Here is an 18052-nt window from a genome sequence, read left to right on the forward strand (position 1 = left end):
GGTAGGTAGGTAGGTAGGTAAGTAAGTAGGTAGGTAGGTAGGTAGGTTACTGAATGGAGCGGAGGAGAGCATCTATTTATCAGCTACTGTACGCTTGATGATATCTGTATACATTTTTTCATATACAAACTCTCCCCTGTCAGGTGACAAGAAGGTCAGTTGGCTCTCATGCATTGAAGGAGGCATGAGCTCGGCCCTGGTCTCCCTAGGTTGGCAGAGGGAAGGTAGTGCCCAGGATTACATAGACAAATGGCACTGGGTGTAAAAAAATTGGGTTACAAAATCGTGGGATAATCTTTTATTTTTTTTTAACTACAGCTCTAGTTTCTGTAAATCCTCGCTGTGCATTTGCAAGCTTGATGACACAGGAACACATGTCCCCTCGGTCTCACAAGATCCAGAACTTGATTCTGAACTTTTATTGTCAAGTCTGGATATTAAAACTTGTGTCAGCTTATGTTTATATCACCTGTCAATCAATGTGATTTGAAATGTGAGTTCACTCACGACCCAACGCACGTTACGAGTCCCTTTAGTTACAGGGGAGGGCAGCCGGGGCGGGTGATTTATCCCACAGCAGCACAAGTTATTATTTGTCAGAATATAAAAAGTGAACCTGGATGGGTGTGTTTCACCACATCGTTGTTGTAAACTGAGGTAGGCTTCTCTGCTTCAACTTCACTTCATCTCCTAGCCTGTGATCTTAGCTTAGTCCTAAAAGAACAGTGGTGGAAAGTAACTAAGTACATTTACTCAAGTACTGTGTTAATACAGTACTCAAGTACTGTGTCAATACAGTACTCAAATACTGTGTCAACGCGTTGCGATGCAACGCATTGTGAGCTTGTAGATCTGCTATTTTCAAAACATTTTAATTTAATATATTGTATACATATGATACCATGTGAAACGGGACATTCTGCATGATGAGTACATTCTACTTTTGGTACTTTAAGTACATTTTGATACCAATACTTTTGTACTTTTACTCAAGTCAATTTAGAATTCCAGACTTTTACTTGCAACATAGTATTTTACATTGCAGTATTGATACTTATATTTAAGTAAGAACATAATGTGAGTACTTTTCCCACCACTGTAAAATAACATCCTATGGAAGTGATATGTTTTACTATTCTTTGTTGTCTAAACAAGTTTTGGTCAGTGAGAGAGTGAGACAGACGCATGGCAGTGAGAGAGTGAGACAGGTGCATGGCAGTGAGAGAGTGAGACAGGTGCATGGCAGTGAGAGAGTGAGACAGGTGCATGGCAGTGAGAGAGTGAGACAGGTGCATGTCAGTGAGAGAGAGAGACAGGTGCATGTCAGTGAGAGAGTGAGACAGGTGCATGGCAGCAGAAATACATGTCGTCTCATCTTGGTTTGTTCATTGACAGCGTTCAGTCACGTTACTATAGTAACCAGACACTGCACACGTTACAGCCAAATGTATACTCCGTCGCACGACGGGGTCGTGCGGCAAAAATAGTAGATCTACAAGCTCACAATGTGTTGCGTCAGCGACGCATTGTGAGCTTGTAGATCTGTCCGACCAGCGCATTCCCAGTGGGTGCTCGCTGTCTCCCGTGGGTGCCTGAGCCCTAGGTGATCGGCCCCTGCTTATTTTCCTTCTTAAAAGCATAATTTTATTAAGACATGACAGCAATATGGGAAAAAACGTATATATATCAATTAAACATATATTAAATACAATAACCAAATATTATTTTGTATACGATTAGTAGGGGCAGTCCCGTTTAGTAGGTTAACTGAATATCTGCGCACAGTCACACCCATAATCAAAATAAATCGGGTAAATGTACCTTACCTTAGAATCTCCAGTCTACAGTGCAGACTCTTCAGTCCAGCAAAGAGCAGATCCAGTAGTCCTGAGTCCAGGTTGTTCTTGCTGAGGTCCAATTCTCTCAAATGAGAAGGATTAGAGCTGAGAGCTGAAGCCACAACTTCAACCTCTGTCTGTCTGAGGTTACAGCCAACAAGTCTGTAAATACAGATTAAATAAGAGATTATCAAAACAAATAATACCTAGTTCACCGTCATGGAAGTTAACTAGGAGATCTCCTACTGTATCTAGTTATACAGACATAAACAGTTTAAGTATGATCAGAGAACAAGGAAGTAAACAACAGATGGAAGTAATGTAAGTAATCTGAGTAACCAAGCTCACTGTTTAAAAAGCCATCCTCTGTACACCCCTTCACTAATGGTATGGTCCATTTCTCATATGGTATGGTCTGTTTTCATGGTAGAATAACTCATAAAGAGGACATATGAATAGTTTGAGGACTTGAGTTCTCCTGTTGTTCTGTGTGTACTAAGGTAAGGGTCGTCTGTCGGCGATTTGATGAGTCAAATTAATGTTGGTTACTTTCATGTTACATGTGTGCACTTCACCTACAGTATGCTGAGTATACTAATATAGTTTTGTCTTCCATTAAAGGAATATTTCACCCCAAAAAATACTTTTCCCCCATCAATTAAACCTTGAATTCATGGAGATTTTAGTTTTTTAGTATTTGTGACATTCCTGAACCTAAATCCAATATCCTACTACTTTAATTAAAATGCCCACGCTGTGGTGTACGTCCCGGGTTGGTCAGCACACAAGGTCTCCACTTAATTGCCTCCAAACTTGCCACAAACTATTGATCAGTGCTCTGGCTAATGCCTAGGCTTCTTTCCCCACCTTTGATGTACTTACATATTGTACAGTTAATATAAAACTACATTCTTTTTATTCAGGCACATTTTAGCCACCTTTTTGTTTGGCCACTAGGCCCACCCTACTGCACATGTGTGACATAAGCACAGTGTCCCATAAAAAGGACAAGGACTGACAGATAGAGATCTCCATATATGGCCATATCTGTTGGATCACTGGTGCACCGTAGATGTGAGGGCCACGAAGCGGCCCGAACCTCTAGTTTGACTAATTGACATTAATAGGAAACCAATCTTAACAAGAGCAAAACCATATTTAAAACATTCTCTTTAAACCTGGATCATCAGTAGGCTCATAGTGATTACACTGTGAGAGTTGTTTTGGAGTTTATGTACTTTTCTTTAATATAGTTGTCTCCGCCAGGCCGAAAGGCATGGCGAGAGAGTATGTTTTACCCCCTGTCCGTCCGTCCGTCCGTCCGTCCGTCCGTCCGTCCGTCCGTCCGTCCGTCCGTCCGTCCGTGTGTGTGTGTGTCCTGTCCGTGTGTTACCAGCTAATCTCCGGCACCGTCCGCTTTGAACAAAATGCCTCAAATCATGAACGCAGCTTGCAATTTCCGTGAAATTTCACACGCACATTCCCACTAGGCCGAGGAAGAAATGCCACCCATTTCACATTGGCCTATTATAGCGCCACCAGCAGGTCTAATTTATCAAAACACATTTTTGGAACAAAATGCCTCAAATCATGAATGCAGTGTCCGATTGCCATGAAAGGCCTAAAAAGAAATGGCACCCTTTTCATATTGGCCTATTATAGCGCCACCAGGAGGCCACAATCACGTGCCTGACCTGGCGAAGACCTGTGCTCCGAGGAGCACTTTTTCTAGTTTTGCATTGGTTTTCTACCACACCTCAGACTTTTTTTTTTTGCATTCCTGAGCCAAAATAGAATATTAGCGGTGTCATATTCTATTTTGGCTCAGGAATGCAAAAAAAAAAAGTCTGAGGTGGGGGGAGGGGCAGAGTGGAGTGTGGAACGGTCAACACCACTAGACGTCACAGAATGACTGAACAGAGGAAGAGAGCAATGTTCAACCAGCAGTTGAAGGTGTGAAATGAATAAAGTGAGAATGAGCAAATAATACAATATAATAATATAATATAATATAATATAATATAATATAATATAATATAATATAATATAATATAATATAATACTAATATAATAATAATAATAATAATGGTTTAGGGTTGTATGCCCCTTTTACGGAGTAAAGAAGCTCAACTGGTGAACTGTGGCAGTTGCAATAAAATGATTGAATCTGGAGCTTGGACAAACATATGTTGTTTATAAGTTGTCCATGGATATTCAGCTGTACTACAGCATTGGTAATGGCAATTTTATTCAGCCGCCAGGTCCAACACTTCGAAACATCATATCTTTACAAATATTGCCAGGAAATGTGTTTCCACATTCCACAGGTGCATCTTCATGATACCAACGATGAAAGCATTGTAAGCTTGTAGACCTTTTCTTTGTGACAAGTGACGCCTTTGAACTTGTACTACAGAGTGCTTTCACCACGGTGAAGCGGGTTTAATGTTGGGTATTTCAGTTGTCTTTTATGGTGTTAAAAGGGACGTGTAACAACGCAGATGATGAACGCACGCACGTTTGATTTGGTGGAATTCATCATCTGATACACCTGAGCCGCACACAAATCAAGGCTTTACACAGCCTTTCATGAATCAGACGTGGCTCTTTATTTACAAGCAAACCTACACTAAAGAATATAGCAGAAATGTTAAGAGCTGTGTGAATGAGGCCCATTGAAAATAATAATTATCTTGTAATTTTTATTTTAAGTTCCACTACTGAGAGCATGGCAATGTCAGTGGGTTCAAACCACTGGTCTGGTGGGGGTAACCAGCAGGGCTTTTAGACTGCTTTATTGTCCATATCTTGGACAATATCTTGGAAGCCTCATAAGCAGTGAAAGTGGGACGCAAAAAGATATCAAGAAGCACCTCTCAACAAAGTGAGAGGTGCTTTCAGCCAACTTCGCAATATCTGGAAGTCCAAACAGTTTAGCCTCAAAACAAAGCTCAGGCTCTACAACAGCACTGTTAAGGGTGTCCTGCTATATGGCTCCGAGTGCTGGAGAGAAACAAAATAAGATATGAGAAAGGTTGACGTCTTCCACAATAGCTGTTTACGTAGAATCTGCAACATCTTTTGGCCGAACAAAACCTCAAATGGGGAAATGTACAAGAAGACGGGCAGCTTACATATGTCCCTTGAGATAAAGAGACGCAGGTTAACACATTAACTGCCAAAAACGTTTAAAAACGTCTTTGAGAATTTAGCTGTTGCCTGCCCAAAGACGTTTATAAACGTCAGAGTTTAAAAAAAATTCAAAACGAATTAGGAGATAACAATTTCCAAAGATTTGCTGCTCCATTCACTTCAATGTTAAAAAATAAACGGACAAACAATTCACATTGTTTTTTGGTTTAAAACTACTCAATTTTGAGCTATTTTCAAACATCAAACAACACATGTCAACGAGGTCATAATGACCTCGTTGACATTTGTGAAACCACACCTGAATCTCCTCAGTGATTAGCAACCATCAGGGGATCAATAATGCTGGAGGAAAAAAATCTGTGGCTACTTGAAAAAGTAACACAATCGTTAAAAACCCTGGCAGAGGCTACAGACTGCTCTAGAAAAACTCTGGCAGTCAAAAAAGATGGCTCGGTCATGTATTGAGGAAGCCAAATGAAAGGTTACCCAAAGTTGCCTTGAGATGGACCCCAATTAAGAGAAAGCGGGGCAGACCAAAGAACACCTGGCAACGGACAGTGATGATGGAGCTGAAGGAGATGGGTCTTTCCTGGGACGAAGCTCAGGCCAAAGCACGAGACAGGCTTCTATGGCAGTGTATGATTGCGGCCTTATGCCCCAACCGGGACGAAGAGGATAAGTAAGTAAGTAATTGTGGTCTGGCCTTTATTTGGACATACACACAATACCACTAGTCAATATTTGAGACACAGACAGTATTATTGGAACTTTTAAGTCAACCTTAATTTCTAATTATAATGTCAACTGTAATGGCAGTTTGACTCTAGGATGTTTCTATTCACTTGACTACTAACCGAGCCTTTCTGCAGTTCCTCACAGCTGGGATCAGCCTCCTTCGCCCTCCCTCTGATGTGTTGTATTTGTCCAGGTCCAACTCTTCCAGAACCTCCTCTGACGTCTGCAGCATGACGGCCAGAGCTGAACACTGGGTCTCAGACAGTTTCTCTGTTCTGTTCTCTGACTTCAGGTACTGTTGGATCTCCTGATGTACTGAGTGGTCATTCATCTCTGTCAAACAGTGGAAGATGTTGATACATCTGTCAGGAGAGGCATCGTTTCTCAACTCTTTCAGGTTGTTGATGATGCTTAGGATGCTCTTTGGGCGGTTCTCTGTCTGACCCAGTACGCCTCCTAACAGACTCCTGTTGGACATCAGAGAGAGGCCATGAAGGAAGCGGACAAAGAGGTCCAAGTGGCCATTTTTACTCTCCAGGGCTTTAGTGGTGGCTTTGTTCAGCAATTCATCCAGGTAATAAACTCTATCACCAAGAAATGTCTCCACCACAACATCGTTACACACCTGGTTCCTCTCTTTTATGAAACAGTGGAGCAGGTAGACTGCAGCCAGAAACTCCTGGATGCTCAGATGAACAAAGCTGTAGACCGTTTTCTGGAACAGCACACTCTCTCTTTTGAAGATCTTTGTGCACACTCCTGAGTACAGCGAGGCTTCTTTCACATCAAGACCACACTCTTCCAGATCTTCTTGGTAGAACAGGATGCTACCTTTCTCCAGATGTTCAAATGCCAGCCTTCCCAGCTTCAGAAGAACATCCCAGTCAGTCTCCATGAGCTGCTGTTGAGTCCCCTTTTCTTGTTCTTTCTTTTTCACATCATGGTTCTCATACTTCTGCTTCTTTCTCTTTGTCTGAACCAACAGGAAGTGGCAGCACATCTCAGTCAGGGTCTTGGGCAGCTGTCCTATCGTGTGTGTCCTCAACATGTTCAGCAGAACGGTAGCAATGATCCAACAGAAGAGTGGGATGTGACACATGATGTGGAGGGTCCTTGATGTCTTCAAGTGTGAGAGGATTCTGTCGGCCAGTTTCCCTTCACTGAATCTGTTCCTAAAGTACTTCTCCTTCTGGGGGTCTGTGAACCCTCGCACTTCTGTCACCATGTCAACACATGCAGGAGGGATCTGATTGGCTGCTGCAGGTCTGGTGGTTATCCAGAGGAGGGCTGAGGGGAGCAGATTCCCCTTGATTAGGTTTGTCAACAGTACGTCCACTGATGATGTCACTGTGACATCAGAAACAATGTCATTGTTTTGGAAGTATAATGGAAACCTGCTTTCATCTAGACCATCAAAGATGAAGCCAACTTTCCAGGCAGCGAGCTGCTCTGCTGTGACCTTCTTTAATGTTGGGTTGAAATCATGGATCAGTGTGAGAAGACTGTACTGCTCATCTCTGACCAAGTTCAGCTCCCGGAAGGAAAAGGGAACCAGGAGATTTATATCTTGATTTTCCAAACCCGTTGCCCAGTCCAGAGTGAACTTACGCACAGAGAATGTTTTTCCAATGCCAGCGATGCCCTTGGTCAGAACTCTTCTGATGGGTGTCTTTCTGCCAGGGAGGGGTTTAAAGATGTCACAGCAGTTGATTGGTGTGTCATGGAAGGTCTTCATGTTGGAAGCTGTCTCAAGCTGTATCACCTCATGTTGGCTATTAACCCCTTCACTCTCTCCCTCTGTGATGTAGAGCTCTGTGTAGGTGCTGGTGAGTGAGGTTCCAGACTCTTCTGTCATGTGGTCTTTCACATCATCAAGACTGTTCAAACTGATCTTATAATCGTTCAAATCAACCAGCAGACTGACATCTGAAATGAGAAAAAAACATGTTTAAACATTCAGCGCGCAATGTGTCAGTTGTTTTTGTCCAGAGTTGATAGTCGTTTAGCTTCATTTTTTGCACTTATATATTGATACACACAATAATTTGAACATTTAGTCTGACTATGATTTCTGCAATTTAAGCATTCAATGTATTATATATTATTTATAATTATCAAATTCTGTACAGTCTTACTTTGTCCAGGTGTGGTTTGACTGGGTGTCTTCAGTCCAGGTGTGGTTCTGAATGTCTGTCCACACTGGGGACAGCCATAGTGTCCTGTTGGAGCAGACTGGTCCCAGTATGAGGTGATGCACTGTCTGCAGAACCAGTGTCCACAGCTGGTAGAGACTGGATCTGTCAGAACCTCCTCACACACTGAACACCTGGACGCCTGCTCTGTCACAACACAACCACTCCTCTTCCTCTCTCTGTGGAGATGAAGACAATGTATTACTATATAATAGTCTTTAATATCTACATATAATGTAATATGACATATAACATCATTGATATGTTCACACTGCATTGTGTTTATGTAAAATAATAATCTCCACTTCATGGAATTATATGGTATATTCATAAATCTTTCATTCATAAATTATAAAGATAGAAATTGTGCATTTGTCTTATTTTTGACTGATTAAGACATACATTTTTGTCCTCACTGGCAGGTGAGCCAGTAGGGTACAACATCAGTAAAGAAAAATTTATCCAATTGTGTTAATTTGCTGTTTACTCTAAACTCTAAACTGTACTCTAAACTCTAATAGTAGTTTTTGCTTTAATAAACAACTTCTATTGGGAGTGGTGGGTTCTCCTATATCTTCTTGACTTGGCACCAGTAAAATCCTAGCTGCTGTATTGTCAACTAGATGGAGACATGAGAGTGATTTCTGACAGGCAGGAGAAACAGTCACCCAAACAAGATGACATAAAATCATGGATATTATAATATAATGATATTGACAAATATGAGTCACCCAACATGTTTAAAGGGCAAAGGTGACAGGGTCTTTGTAGTACAGATCCTTGATCAGCTTTCAAACATCTATTTGACACAAAACCTGTCATCTATCAAATTACTGCATGTTTCATGTCCACAAACTAAACGTTTTTATTTTATTTCCTTCTTTTGTTTTGTTTATTAGTACAACCAAAGTAAAACTAGTTTATATATGTAATTATTTCCATGTGGATCCATTCTCTGTTTTTTTCCAGTTAAATTTCCCAGAGATCAGTAATCTTACTTTGTGTTTGAAGGTCCAGGTTCATTACTGAAGTTCAAAGGGAAACACTTAGACTGATCACTCTTCATAGACACACAGCTGGGTGTTGGAGACTCTGGTCTGTGGTGAAGACTTCTAGAATCACACAAATGTTTATGAAATTATCATTTGAGTTGAAATATAGTTTGTTGCACAGATATTCCTTGTAATCATTTACAGAGTGGCTGCAGAACAGAGTTAACCGTACAGGGAACAACCTTCCAGGTAGACCAATCACAGCTCATGATATACAGCATGCAAGACATCATGAAAGAGAACCACCTCATCAGACCCTGAATGCCTTAACCACCTTCTGAAGAGCATGAACGTTGGATCATCCATGCGTCCCACACGAGCCCCCACAGTCTCGTACATCATGTTTTAAGGTGAGCGTTCGGCACAACTGCCAATCAAAGTGACTGTACTGACCAATCACGGCGCGTCTTTTCTGGGACTTGGCAAAACACATAACAGCATAACATCTGTTTAGCAGACTGTAGCGCCTCGTGTGGGACAACAAAGTCATGGATGTGTGTGTAATGACAACTAATAACAGATTGATGAAAAAAAACAACGCAACAAATAGCGTAAGAAGTGATTTGCTTATGGGCTCCACTCTATACTATGAGGGCTGCTGGGTCTGCTGGGGAAACTGGACGACAGGGGCAATTCTGCAAAATAGACCCCATGGCAAGTCATTTTGGATCAATATAAGTGCAGGGCCCCGATTCATAAAGGGATTTACGACCATATTTTGTACGTACCGGCATTTAGGACAAATCCTACACCTGCAGTCGGATTCATAAACGTTTTTTTGTCTGTGTTTTGTGCGTCAGGTGCGCACGTTCTCAGGTCAGCCCCGAGGCTGTCTTACCAGGGCTGAAATGTGCGTATGTCTTTAGAATGCTTTATTCTTCATGCCAAAATCAATTACAACAGTGGCAAACCTCAAATAAAATATATATGTGCCCATCATTTGTCAACACTGTGGCAGTTCACCCTGCCACTGATGATACATATAACAGACTTTAGTAAATTCCTGTGTTATTGAATTATTCTGTATTGTTTAAGTTCCAGAGAATGATATTTGTTTGATTGTATTGATGTATTGTTTGATGGTTGATTGTTTGATTGCATTGACTACTACTTTGAGTAATATGTGACACTTTAAAGTGTGGATATGAATTGTAATGTCTCTGGACATTACAATGAACTGGTTAAATTGAGGATTCAATTCAGGTTTGGTACGGTCCAATGGGCGGGGCCTAGCCTATATAAGTAGGGGGACCTGCCACTGCTTGGCAGTCAGTGAAGGACTGTTGATGAGTAGACCCAGGGCCAATCTGTCCAGTGTGTATATAGAGTTTGTGATGTATTGTTTTTTCCCTGGGACTTTCTAAAAAGGGCAAATAAAACGCTTGTTTTGCACCTACGGACTGTGTTCGTTTCCATTAATTGTGCCATATCCTACCCACACTGGGACAAAGTGTGACATTTGGTGGCAGTGGTGGGATATGGCCACCCGAAAGAAAGTCCCCATGGGGGGAACGAAAATCCAAAGAAGGAGCAAAACGGCAAAACCGGAACCAGAGCCTGAGGCAGAGGATCTAGAATGGGAGGATGATGAGGATGAAGGCCCGTCATCTCACCGTCGCCGAGCAGTACCGGCCAGCAGGAGGTGGTGCATCTGCTGCGGCAGTTTATGGGTTCACAGCGGGACCGAGGAGAACTACTGGTGGGGGAAATGTTAGGCATACGGGCAGCCATCCATGCTGCCAGTCAGCCATCTACACAAGGGGCCAGCTTCAATCCAGGCATGGGGAGCGCAGCCTCCCTAAGAGCACCCCCCACACCGCAACCTCGTCAACGTGTCGTATCTGGAGCCACTCTTCATACCTCATCACCAGCACCACAGCAGGAACCACCAGCAGCACCACCAGTACTACAGCAGCAGCCACCCACGGCGGCCAGGTCACAACAACGCCAGCCCAACCGAGGCCAAGGTGGCAACGGGCAAGAAGGGCCGAAGGGTACCTGTCGGACTCAGGGGAATGTGGGGTTTAGCCAGCCTGGCCATAAGGCCTCAGACTGCCCTCTAAAAAAAAAAAAAAAACTGTCTGGTTACTGTTATGTCCCCTACAAGGAGGTGTTTACCACCACGGCTGCGCCAGGAGAGGGGGGAGGTAATGTGGCAGTTCACCCTGCCACTGATGATACATATAACAGACTTTAGTAAATTCCTGTGTTATTGAATTATTCTGTATTGTTTAAGTTCCAGAGAATGATATTTGTTTGATTGTATTGATGTATTGTTTGATGGTTGATTGTTTGATTGCATTGACTCCAGTGTAGGGAGCATGCAATCAAGCATGCTCATTCCACCCATGCTGAACCATACCAACTGTGGGTTGGTTTAAAATTGGTAAAGTGGGAAGATGGGTACTCTAATATCAATTATGATTATGTGGGTAATTCTTTGAGTAATATGTGACACTTTAAAGTGTGGATATGAATTGTAATGTCTCTGGACATTACAATTAACTGGTTAAATTGAGGATTCAATTCAGGTTTGGTACGGTCCAATGGGCGGGGCCTAGCGTATATAAGTAGGGGGACCTGCCACTGCTTGGCAGTCAGTGAAGGACTGTTGAGGAGTAGACCCAGGGCCAATCTGTCCAGTGTGTATATAGAGTTTGTGATGTATTGTTTTTTCCCTGGGACTTTCTAAAAAGGGCAAATAAAACGCTTGTTTTGCACCTACGGACTGTGTTCGTTTCCATTAATTGTGCCATATCCTACCCACACTGGGACAAAGTGTGACAAACACATATATATAAAAAATAAAAAATAAATGTCAAACGATGTATTGCATAATATAGACATGATGTAGATTCCACCGCTTTTTATTTATTTTCTAGGCTATCAGTTCCATTTAGAGCTGAATTATTAGGTCCCCGGTGTGTTTGCCAGCGGGCCATCTCAGCCAAAGTGTCACGTAATAATGAAAATAGGCTATCATGCCTTAATGAAACTGCGGAGGGACTGACGCACCAGTGTCCGTGCCGCGGTATTAATTTGTAGGCTAATAGCCTACTGTAGGCTACTGTACTGTATATTGATCACATGAACGCCACACACAACAGCCTAATAAATGTTACCATCTGATGAGGAAACTATAGTGATGAATGCTGTGTCCAGAAGATCCATTCCCCATTCAGACGTAGGACAGTGACATATTAATCAAAAATTAACTAATTTAATCAATAAGTAATCAATAAGCTCTGGTCCATAATCGAATAGCAGCGTTCCACTTGTATGCCCTGGATTTATTTTCAACATCATCTTTTTACCTGGTAAACGTGAGCAATGTTATATCCTTTCCAGGTTATTAGTCTATTATTTGCTGGCGGGGTTAAACCTTGTAAACATTACAATTACGTTCAGCTGATCCATCGTGCAATAGTGGGACTCGCTTCCAGACAGATCAGAATGTTCAAGTTCTCCGTCAGTGTCAAGGCAATGCGGCCGATAGCTGTAAATTTGGACGAGAAGTTAAACTTCTGCAACTCCGGTGTTGCCAGACTTTGTGAGAGAAATAAGCAACCAGGTCTAATAAGCCCAAAAGAAGCAACTGGCACTTAGGCCATTATAAGCACTTTAATTAAACCGTTGTGAGCTTGTAGATCTGCTATATTTAAAAAAAATCTTGTAATAAAAAGTGGAATATTTGGAAGATTTTTTAAACATTCTAACAACACAAATCTGCCTCCAGCTGGCACAAAACATTTTCAGATGGGGCTTATAGGGATAAATTAGCCTACATATTAACTTGGGGGTCCATGACATAAAAATATTTGAGAACCACCGGTTAAAACAATTGAACAATTGTGAAGCAAGCCCAAATAACCAACTACACTTTAGAAACAAGCCCAAAAAACCGCACCCCACTGTTACCAATATTTACAAGCAACTTTACAGAAAAATAAGCACAATTTCGCTTATAATAAAAGGACATGGCAACACTGTGCCGTAAAGTGACGTTAAAGTTGGATGCTGTTGGATGCAGACTTCGAGATTAATCAGCTCCTACACCTGGTCATACGCACGTCTCTGGGATATACAAACCCCTTTGGGAATTGCACGTCCGTTTGTGACTACCAAAATACGACCTCCATTTACGAACTTTATTTACCCCATATTTACGACCCTTGTTATGAATCGGGGCCAATGAGCCTACATGTTATTTAGTCTGGAGTTGTCCTTTAAGTTTCTTCTCAAGATTCTTCATAAGAAAAGTCTAGTCAGATTCAGGACATGTTCTTAGAGGGCATAATGTTCATAATGGTGTTCTTATAATGATGAATCCCATATCCTTATAACTTGAAGGGGTGTGACAGTTGATCCAAATTATCATAGGTAGATACACCACCAATCCTAATTATAATAAAGATATACATTGTGCATTTGTCTGATTAAGACATACATTGTGTCCTCACTGGCAGGTGAGCCAGCAGCAGCAGTAAAGAAAAAGAAAAAGTGAATTTGCTGTGTAGGCTACTTTAAACTCTAACTAGTTGTAATAGTACGTTTTTGCTTTAATAAACAACTTCTATTGGGAGTGGTAGGTTCTCCTATATCTTCTTGACTTGGCACCAGTTCAAATCCTAGCTGCTGTATTGTCAACAAGATGGAGACATGAGAGTGATTTCTGACAGGCAGGAGAGACTTGTTACCCCATCAAGATGACATAAAAGCATGGATATTATAAGGATAAGGATAATTCCTTTGAACAGGTTGTTCATGAAAGTCCTTGCGGTCTTGTTTCCAATGAGAACCTGTGAGCAATTAGGGGTTAAGAGTCTTGCTCAGGGACAAATTTCATTTCATCAACACATATGCTGGCCTGGCCTGGAATCAAACCTGGGGCAACCAGGGCCTCTGGCTCCCTAGGCGGGCTCACTAACCACTCAGCTATGGCCGCCCCTCATAATATAATTATATATAAATTATAATATAATGATATTGACAAATATGAGCAGGAGGAGCGAGATCCCAAACCGACCCGACGCGGTCGCGGCAGCGTCGCGACCGGGTCCGACGCAATTCCGACCTTCCGACCCACCGACCGTTAACCGACGGAGTACCGACCCACCGACGCTGCCACGGAAGCGTCGCGACCGGGACCGACCTTAACCGACGCAGTACCGACGCAGTACCGACGCAGTATCGACCCACCGACCTTCAACCAACCTCCTACCGACCCGCCGACCCTGGACAGACTCTCCGCCGACCCCGCTGTGGCGGAGAATTTCTTTTTTTTTTGCGCATTGATGTTGAGATTTCATTAAGCCAGATCTTTGTCAATTTTACTTCAATTCTTATCATTTTAATGTTTATATGATCTTTAAAGGTTATATTTTCATTTGGTATCAGTCATGATTTTTTTGTAATTTATTAAGATTTATTTCCTTATTTTCTCATGGCACCAAGTCAATTTCCGATCAATCTACCATATCTGCAGTCTTCTGGCACAGCTGTTCCCCCCCCCACCTGCGTGTGTCCCCCCCCCCCCCCCCCCCAGCCCCCACCCACCGGGACCCGTCCCCCCCCCGGACCCCCCCTCGGCCCAAGGTGTCACTCATAATAATGTTTTAATTTGCGCATTGACACTTTTTTTTTTTTTTTCCTGTAATTTATTTCCACGCGCGTAGTTACGCACGTAACATAATCTATCTATCTATCTATCAATCAATCTATCTGTCTGTCAACTATCATCTGTCACAAGGCTTTTCAGGCCAAGGACCCCCTAGCTGAGAGAGAGGTGAAGCAGGGACCCCCTCTATATTTTATATAAGCTCACAGGTTATGGGAGGGGGGGGGGGGGGGCACGGGGATAGCTTGTGGGGGTGGGGTTGTAGGGGGGGGGGGGGGTCATTGTTGAGGTTACATTTTGTAGATCTAAATATAGCCTTTATTTATATGCAAATATAACCACTCAATGACACCCAAAATCAGTTTGCAGCTGTTGCTTGTATACTCATTCCGTCCCAGCTGCGTCAAATAAGTCAAATAAATGATTGTACCGGTGAGCTTGTAGATTAGCCATTTTCAAAGGAATTCTATACATTTTAAAACTTGCGAAATGGGACCCTCTGCATAACGAGTACTTTTGGTACTTTAAGTACATTTTTATACCAATACTTGGGCTCTGTATAGGATGCTTTTACTCAAATTAAAATTCTGGACTTTTACATGTGACAGAGTAGGCCTATTTCTACATTGCAGTATTACTTTAACTTAAGTAAAACATTGGAGTACTTTTCCACCACTGATGCGTATACTATTTCATGTGAGATGTGACGAGATGATGTGGGTTAATTAACGAGAAAACATCTGAGGAACCTGAGCATGTGAGAGCGTCTCTGAGTAGGCCTACGTGATTACTGACCCGTCAATCAACGTGCGCGTAACAGTGAGCTGTGACAGAACATCAACATTAATGTAATAATAATAATAATAATAATAATAATAATAATAATAATAATAATAATAATAATAATAATAATAGCGTAATAGTAGTAGTATTAATAATAATAATAATATTAATAATAACTAGAAAATGTGCTCCTCGGAGCACAAGTCTCCGCCAGCAGACCCGTGCTATTTTAATAGCACGGGTCGTCTTGGTAGAACGGGTCGTCTTGGTAGAATGCGCGTGGTTTTTGGTGTTCTGCAGGGGCGACTGAATATGTAGTGTCTAAAAGATGTTCTTCTTGAAGCAATGTGTCATATGGGAGTCGTCGTAATTGACTGGTTTGTTCAAATGCTTGTCTGTCTTCTTCATCTTCATTGTCTTGAACAGTTTCAGCAGTTGATTGGTGTGTTTGATCTATGTCAGTTTTCTCTAGTGCTACATAATGTATTTGATCAAGGCGGCCAATTGTTACAGTATTAAGACTTCGGCCTTGTTCTGTGTTACTGTTGTAGATGAGTATGCTTTCTTAGCTTTGGCCTTCTGCGCCTTTGCTTGACCAATGTTAGGTGTTCTCAGAGGGACACACACACGCACGGACGGGTGATTTGGACTGGAAGGTACTGTTCCAATCAAGACTGATTGATCCTGTCTTACCTCACTTCAAAAAGCGTAAACGGCTTTTTGAAGTGACACACCTATTTATAGGATTTTATTTCGTCATGCGTCCCTCTAGCCAATCAAAGGCATTGGTGTCAACATATTGACACGTGTCACGTGGAGCTTGACCAATGTTAGCTTGGCTAACAATGTTTGCTCACACACGGCGGGACAAAGCGAAAACATACTCTCCACCTACGGCGGAGACAATAATACTAATAATAATAACAATAGCGTTATAGTAGTTGTAATAATATTAATAATATAAATTAATTACAACATTAATGGACTGAACCTGAATGGTAATAATAACTGACGTTGTGGTCTTGGTCTGATTGACTATAGGAGAGAGATGCTTTCAAAAGCAGCAGATCTACAAGCTCATAGCATGGGATTCGACTGACTTCTTAGTCTCATTTGTAGAGGAAAGATGTATGTCTGTCTGTGCGCACACGCTGCACAGTCAGACATGCACACGCACACGCGCACACGCACACACACACACACACACACACACACACACACACACACACACACACACACAGAGTGGGCATTAGAGACATGTGGGCACTTGGAAGAGTGTATCCAATTAAAACATCCGCAGAGATGAGAATTACGTATGTGCCCGTCCGTCCGTCCGTCCGTCCGTCCAACAGACAGACAGACAGACAGACAGACCCAGCCAGGCCGTGGGAGCGCACTCAATCACACTAACCGATGGCTTACTTTAATTATAATATAATAATATTAATTATAATAATCCTACACTTCGCAGATATTAATCATTATATTATGAACCATACAATAACCACTTCAGACCGATTTTATACATACGCTATTTGAAAATAGCAGATCTACAAGCTCACAATAACCGAGCTTGTAGATCTGCTATTTGTTGAACAACGTGATGTTAATCACCGCGTCGGGAGCTTACATTGGGGGCTGTCATTATTGCTGGACTGATATTATTTATGGGGGGGGGGGGGGGGCAGCTGTACATATTGCTGGAGATAGATATTTAGATCGATTTAAAGACAGACAGACAGACAGACAGACAGACAGACAGACAGACAGACAGACAGACCCAGGCCGTGGGAGCGTAACCGATGCGCTTTCTTAATTATAATATAACTAGCCCATACCCGGTCGACCCAAGACAGACAGACAGACAGAGGTTACTCCAATTATATAGTAGGATAATAAAATGTATAATAATACTACACTTCGCAGATATAAATTATTATATTATGAACCATACACTAACCACTTCAGACCTATTATATGCATAAGCTATTTGAAAATAGCAGATCTACCAGCTCACATTAACTGTTGTTGTGAGCTTACATTTGGGGCTGTCATTACTGGATAGTGGATTATTTCTGGAGGGTGGGGGGGGGGGCCAGCTGTAGGCAAGCGGTACATTGCTGGAGATAGATAGATAGATATTTAGATAGATTTAAAGATAGACAGACAGACACACAGACACGCATTTTTTGGGGGGTTAAGTATTTTTCATTTTTTCATTTCTGAAACCGCTCCATTGGCGGCGCAAAGGTGGAGGTTGGGGGTCCCTAATAAAAATAAACATTTTTAGCCTACAGTGGGCTATATATGTACAGTAGACGTTGTGTATTATTATGGTACGTGAGTAATTACGCACGTAGAAAAATCCTGCTTGATATCCTTAGATAAAGACAAGCCAATCTACAAGCTCCATCGCCTCGAAGCGCAAGGCGTTGTGAGCATGTAGATCGGAGAGCTATCGGTGGATGGAAAAAAATATACAATGTAGAGGGGTCCCTGCTTCATCTCTCTCTCAACTAGGGGGTCCTTGGGCTGAAAACTAAATAAATTACAGAAAAAAAGAAGAAAAAAGTGTCAATGCGCAAAATAAAACATTATTATGAGTGACACCTTGGGCCGAGGGGGGGTCCCACCGGGGGGTCCCGGTGGGTGGGGGGTGGGTGGGGGGGGAGCACGCAGATG

The 18052-nt window shown here is 42.2% G+C and overlaps 2 protein-coding genes across 2 annotated transcripts in view; both read right to left on the minus strand.

Annotated features, from left to right (window-relative positions):
• LOC308095028 (neoverrucotoxin subunit beta-like) overlaps window positions 1-18052 on the minus strand; it is a 75326-nt gene that overhangs the window by 12115 nt on the left and 45159 nt on the right. The window lies entirely within an intron of this gene.
• The window catches only part of LOC308094792 (protein NLRC3-like), a gene marked incomplete at its 3' end in the record, with an annotated part of 39477 nt that overhangs the window by 844 nt on the left and 20581 nt on the right, over window positions 1-18052 (minus strand). The window contains exons 5-7 of the mRNA XM_080441618.1: window positions 7862-8097; window positions 5846-7652; window positions 1827-1922 (exon numbers count right to left, since the gene is read on the minus strand). Coding sequence (XP_080297744.1) covers window positions 1827-1922; window positions 5846-7652; window positions 7862-8097 — 2139 coding nt within the window. The remainder of the gene's footprint in view (window positions 1-1826; window positions 1923-5845; window positions 7653-7861; window positions 8098-18052) is intronic.

This window comes from Gymnoscopelus braueri, assembly GCF_963280865.1.
Source record: "Gymnoscopelus braueri genome assembly, chromosome: 11".
Classification (NCBI taxonomy): Eukaryota; Metazoa; Chordata; class Actinopteri; order Myctophiformes; family Myctophidae; genus Gymnoscopelus; species Gymnoscopelus braueri.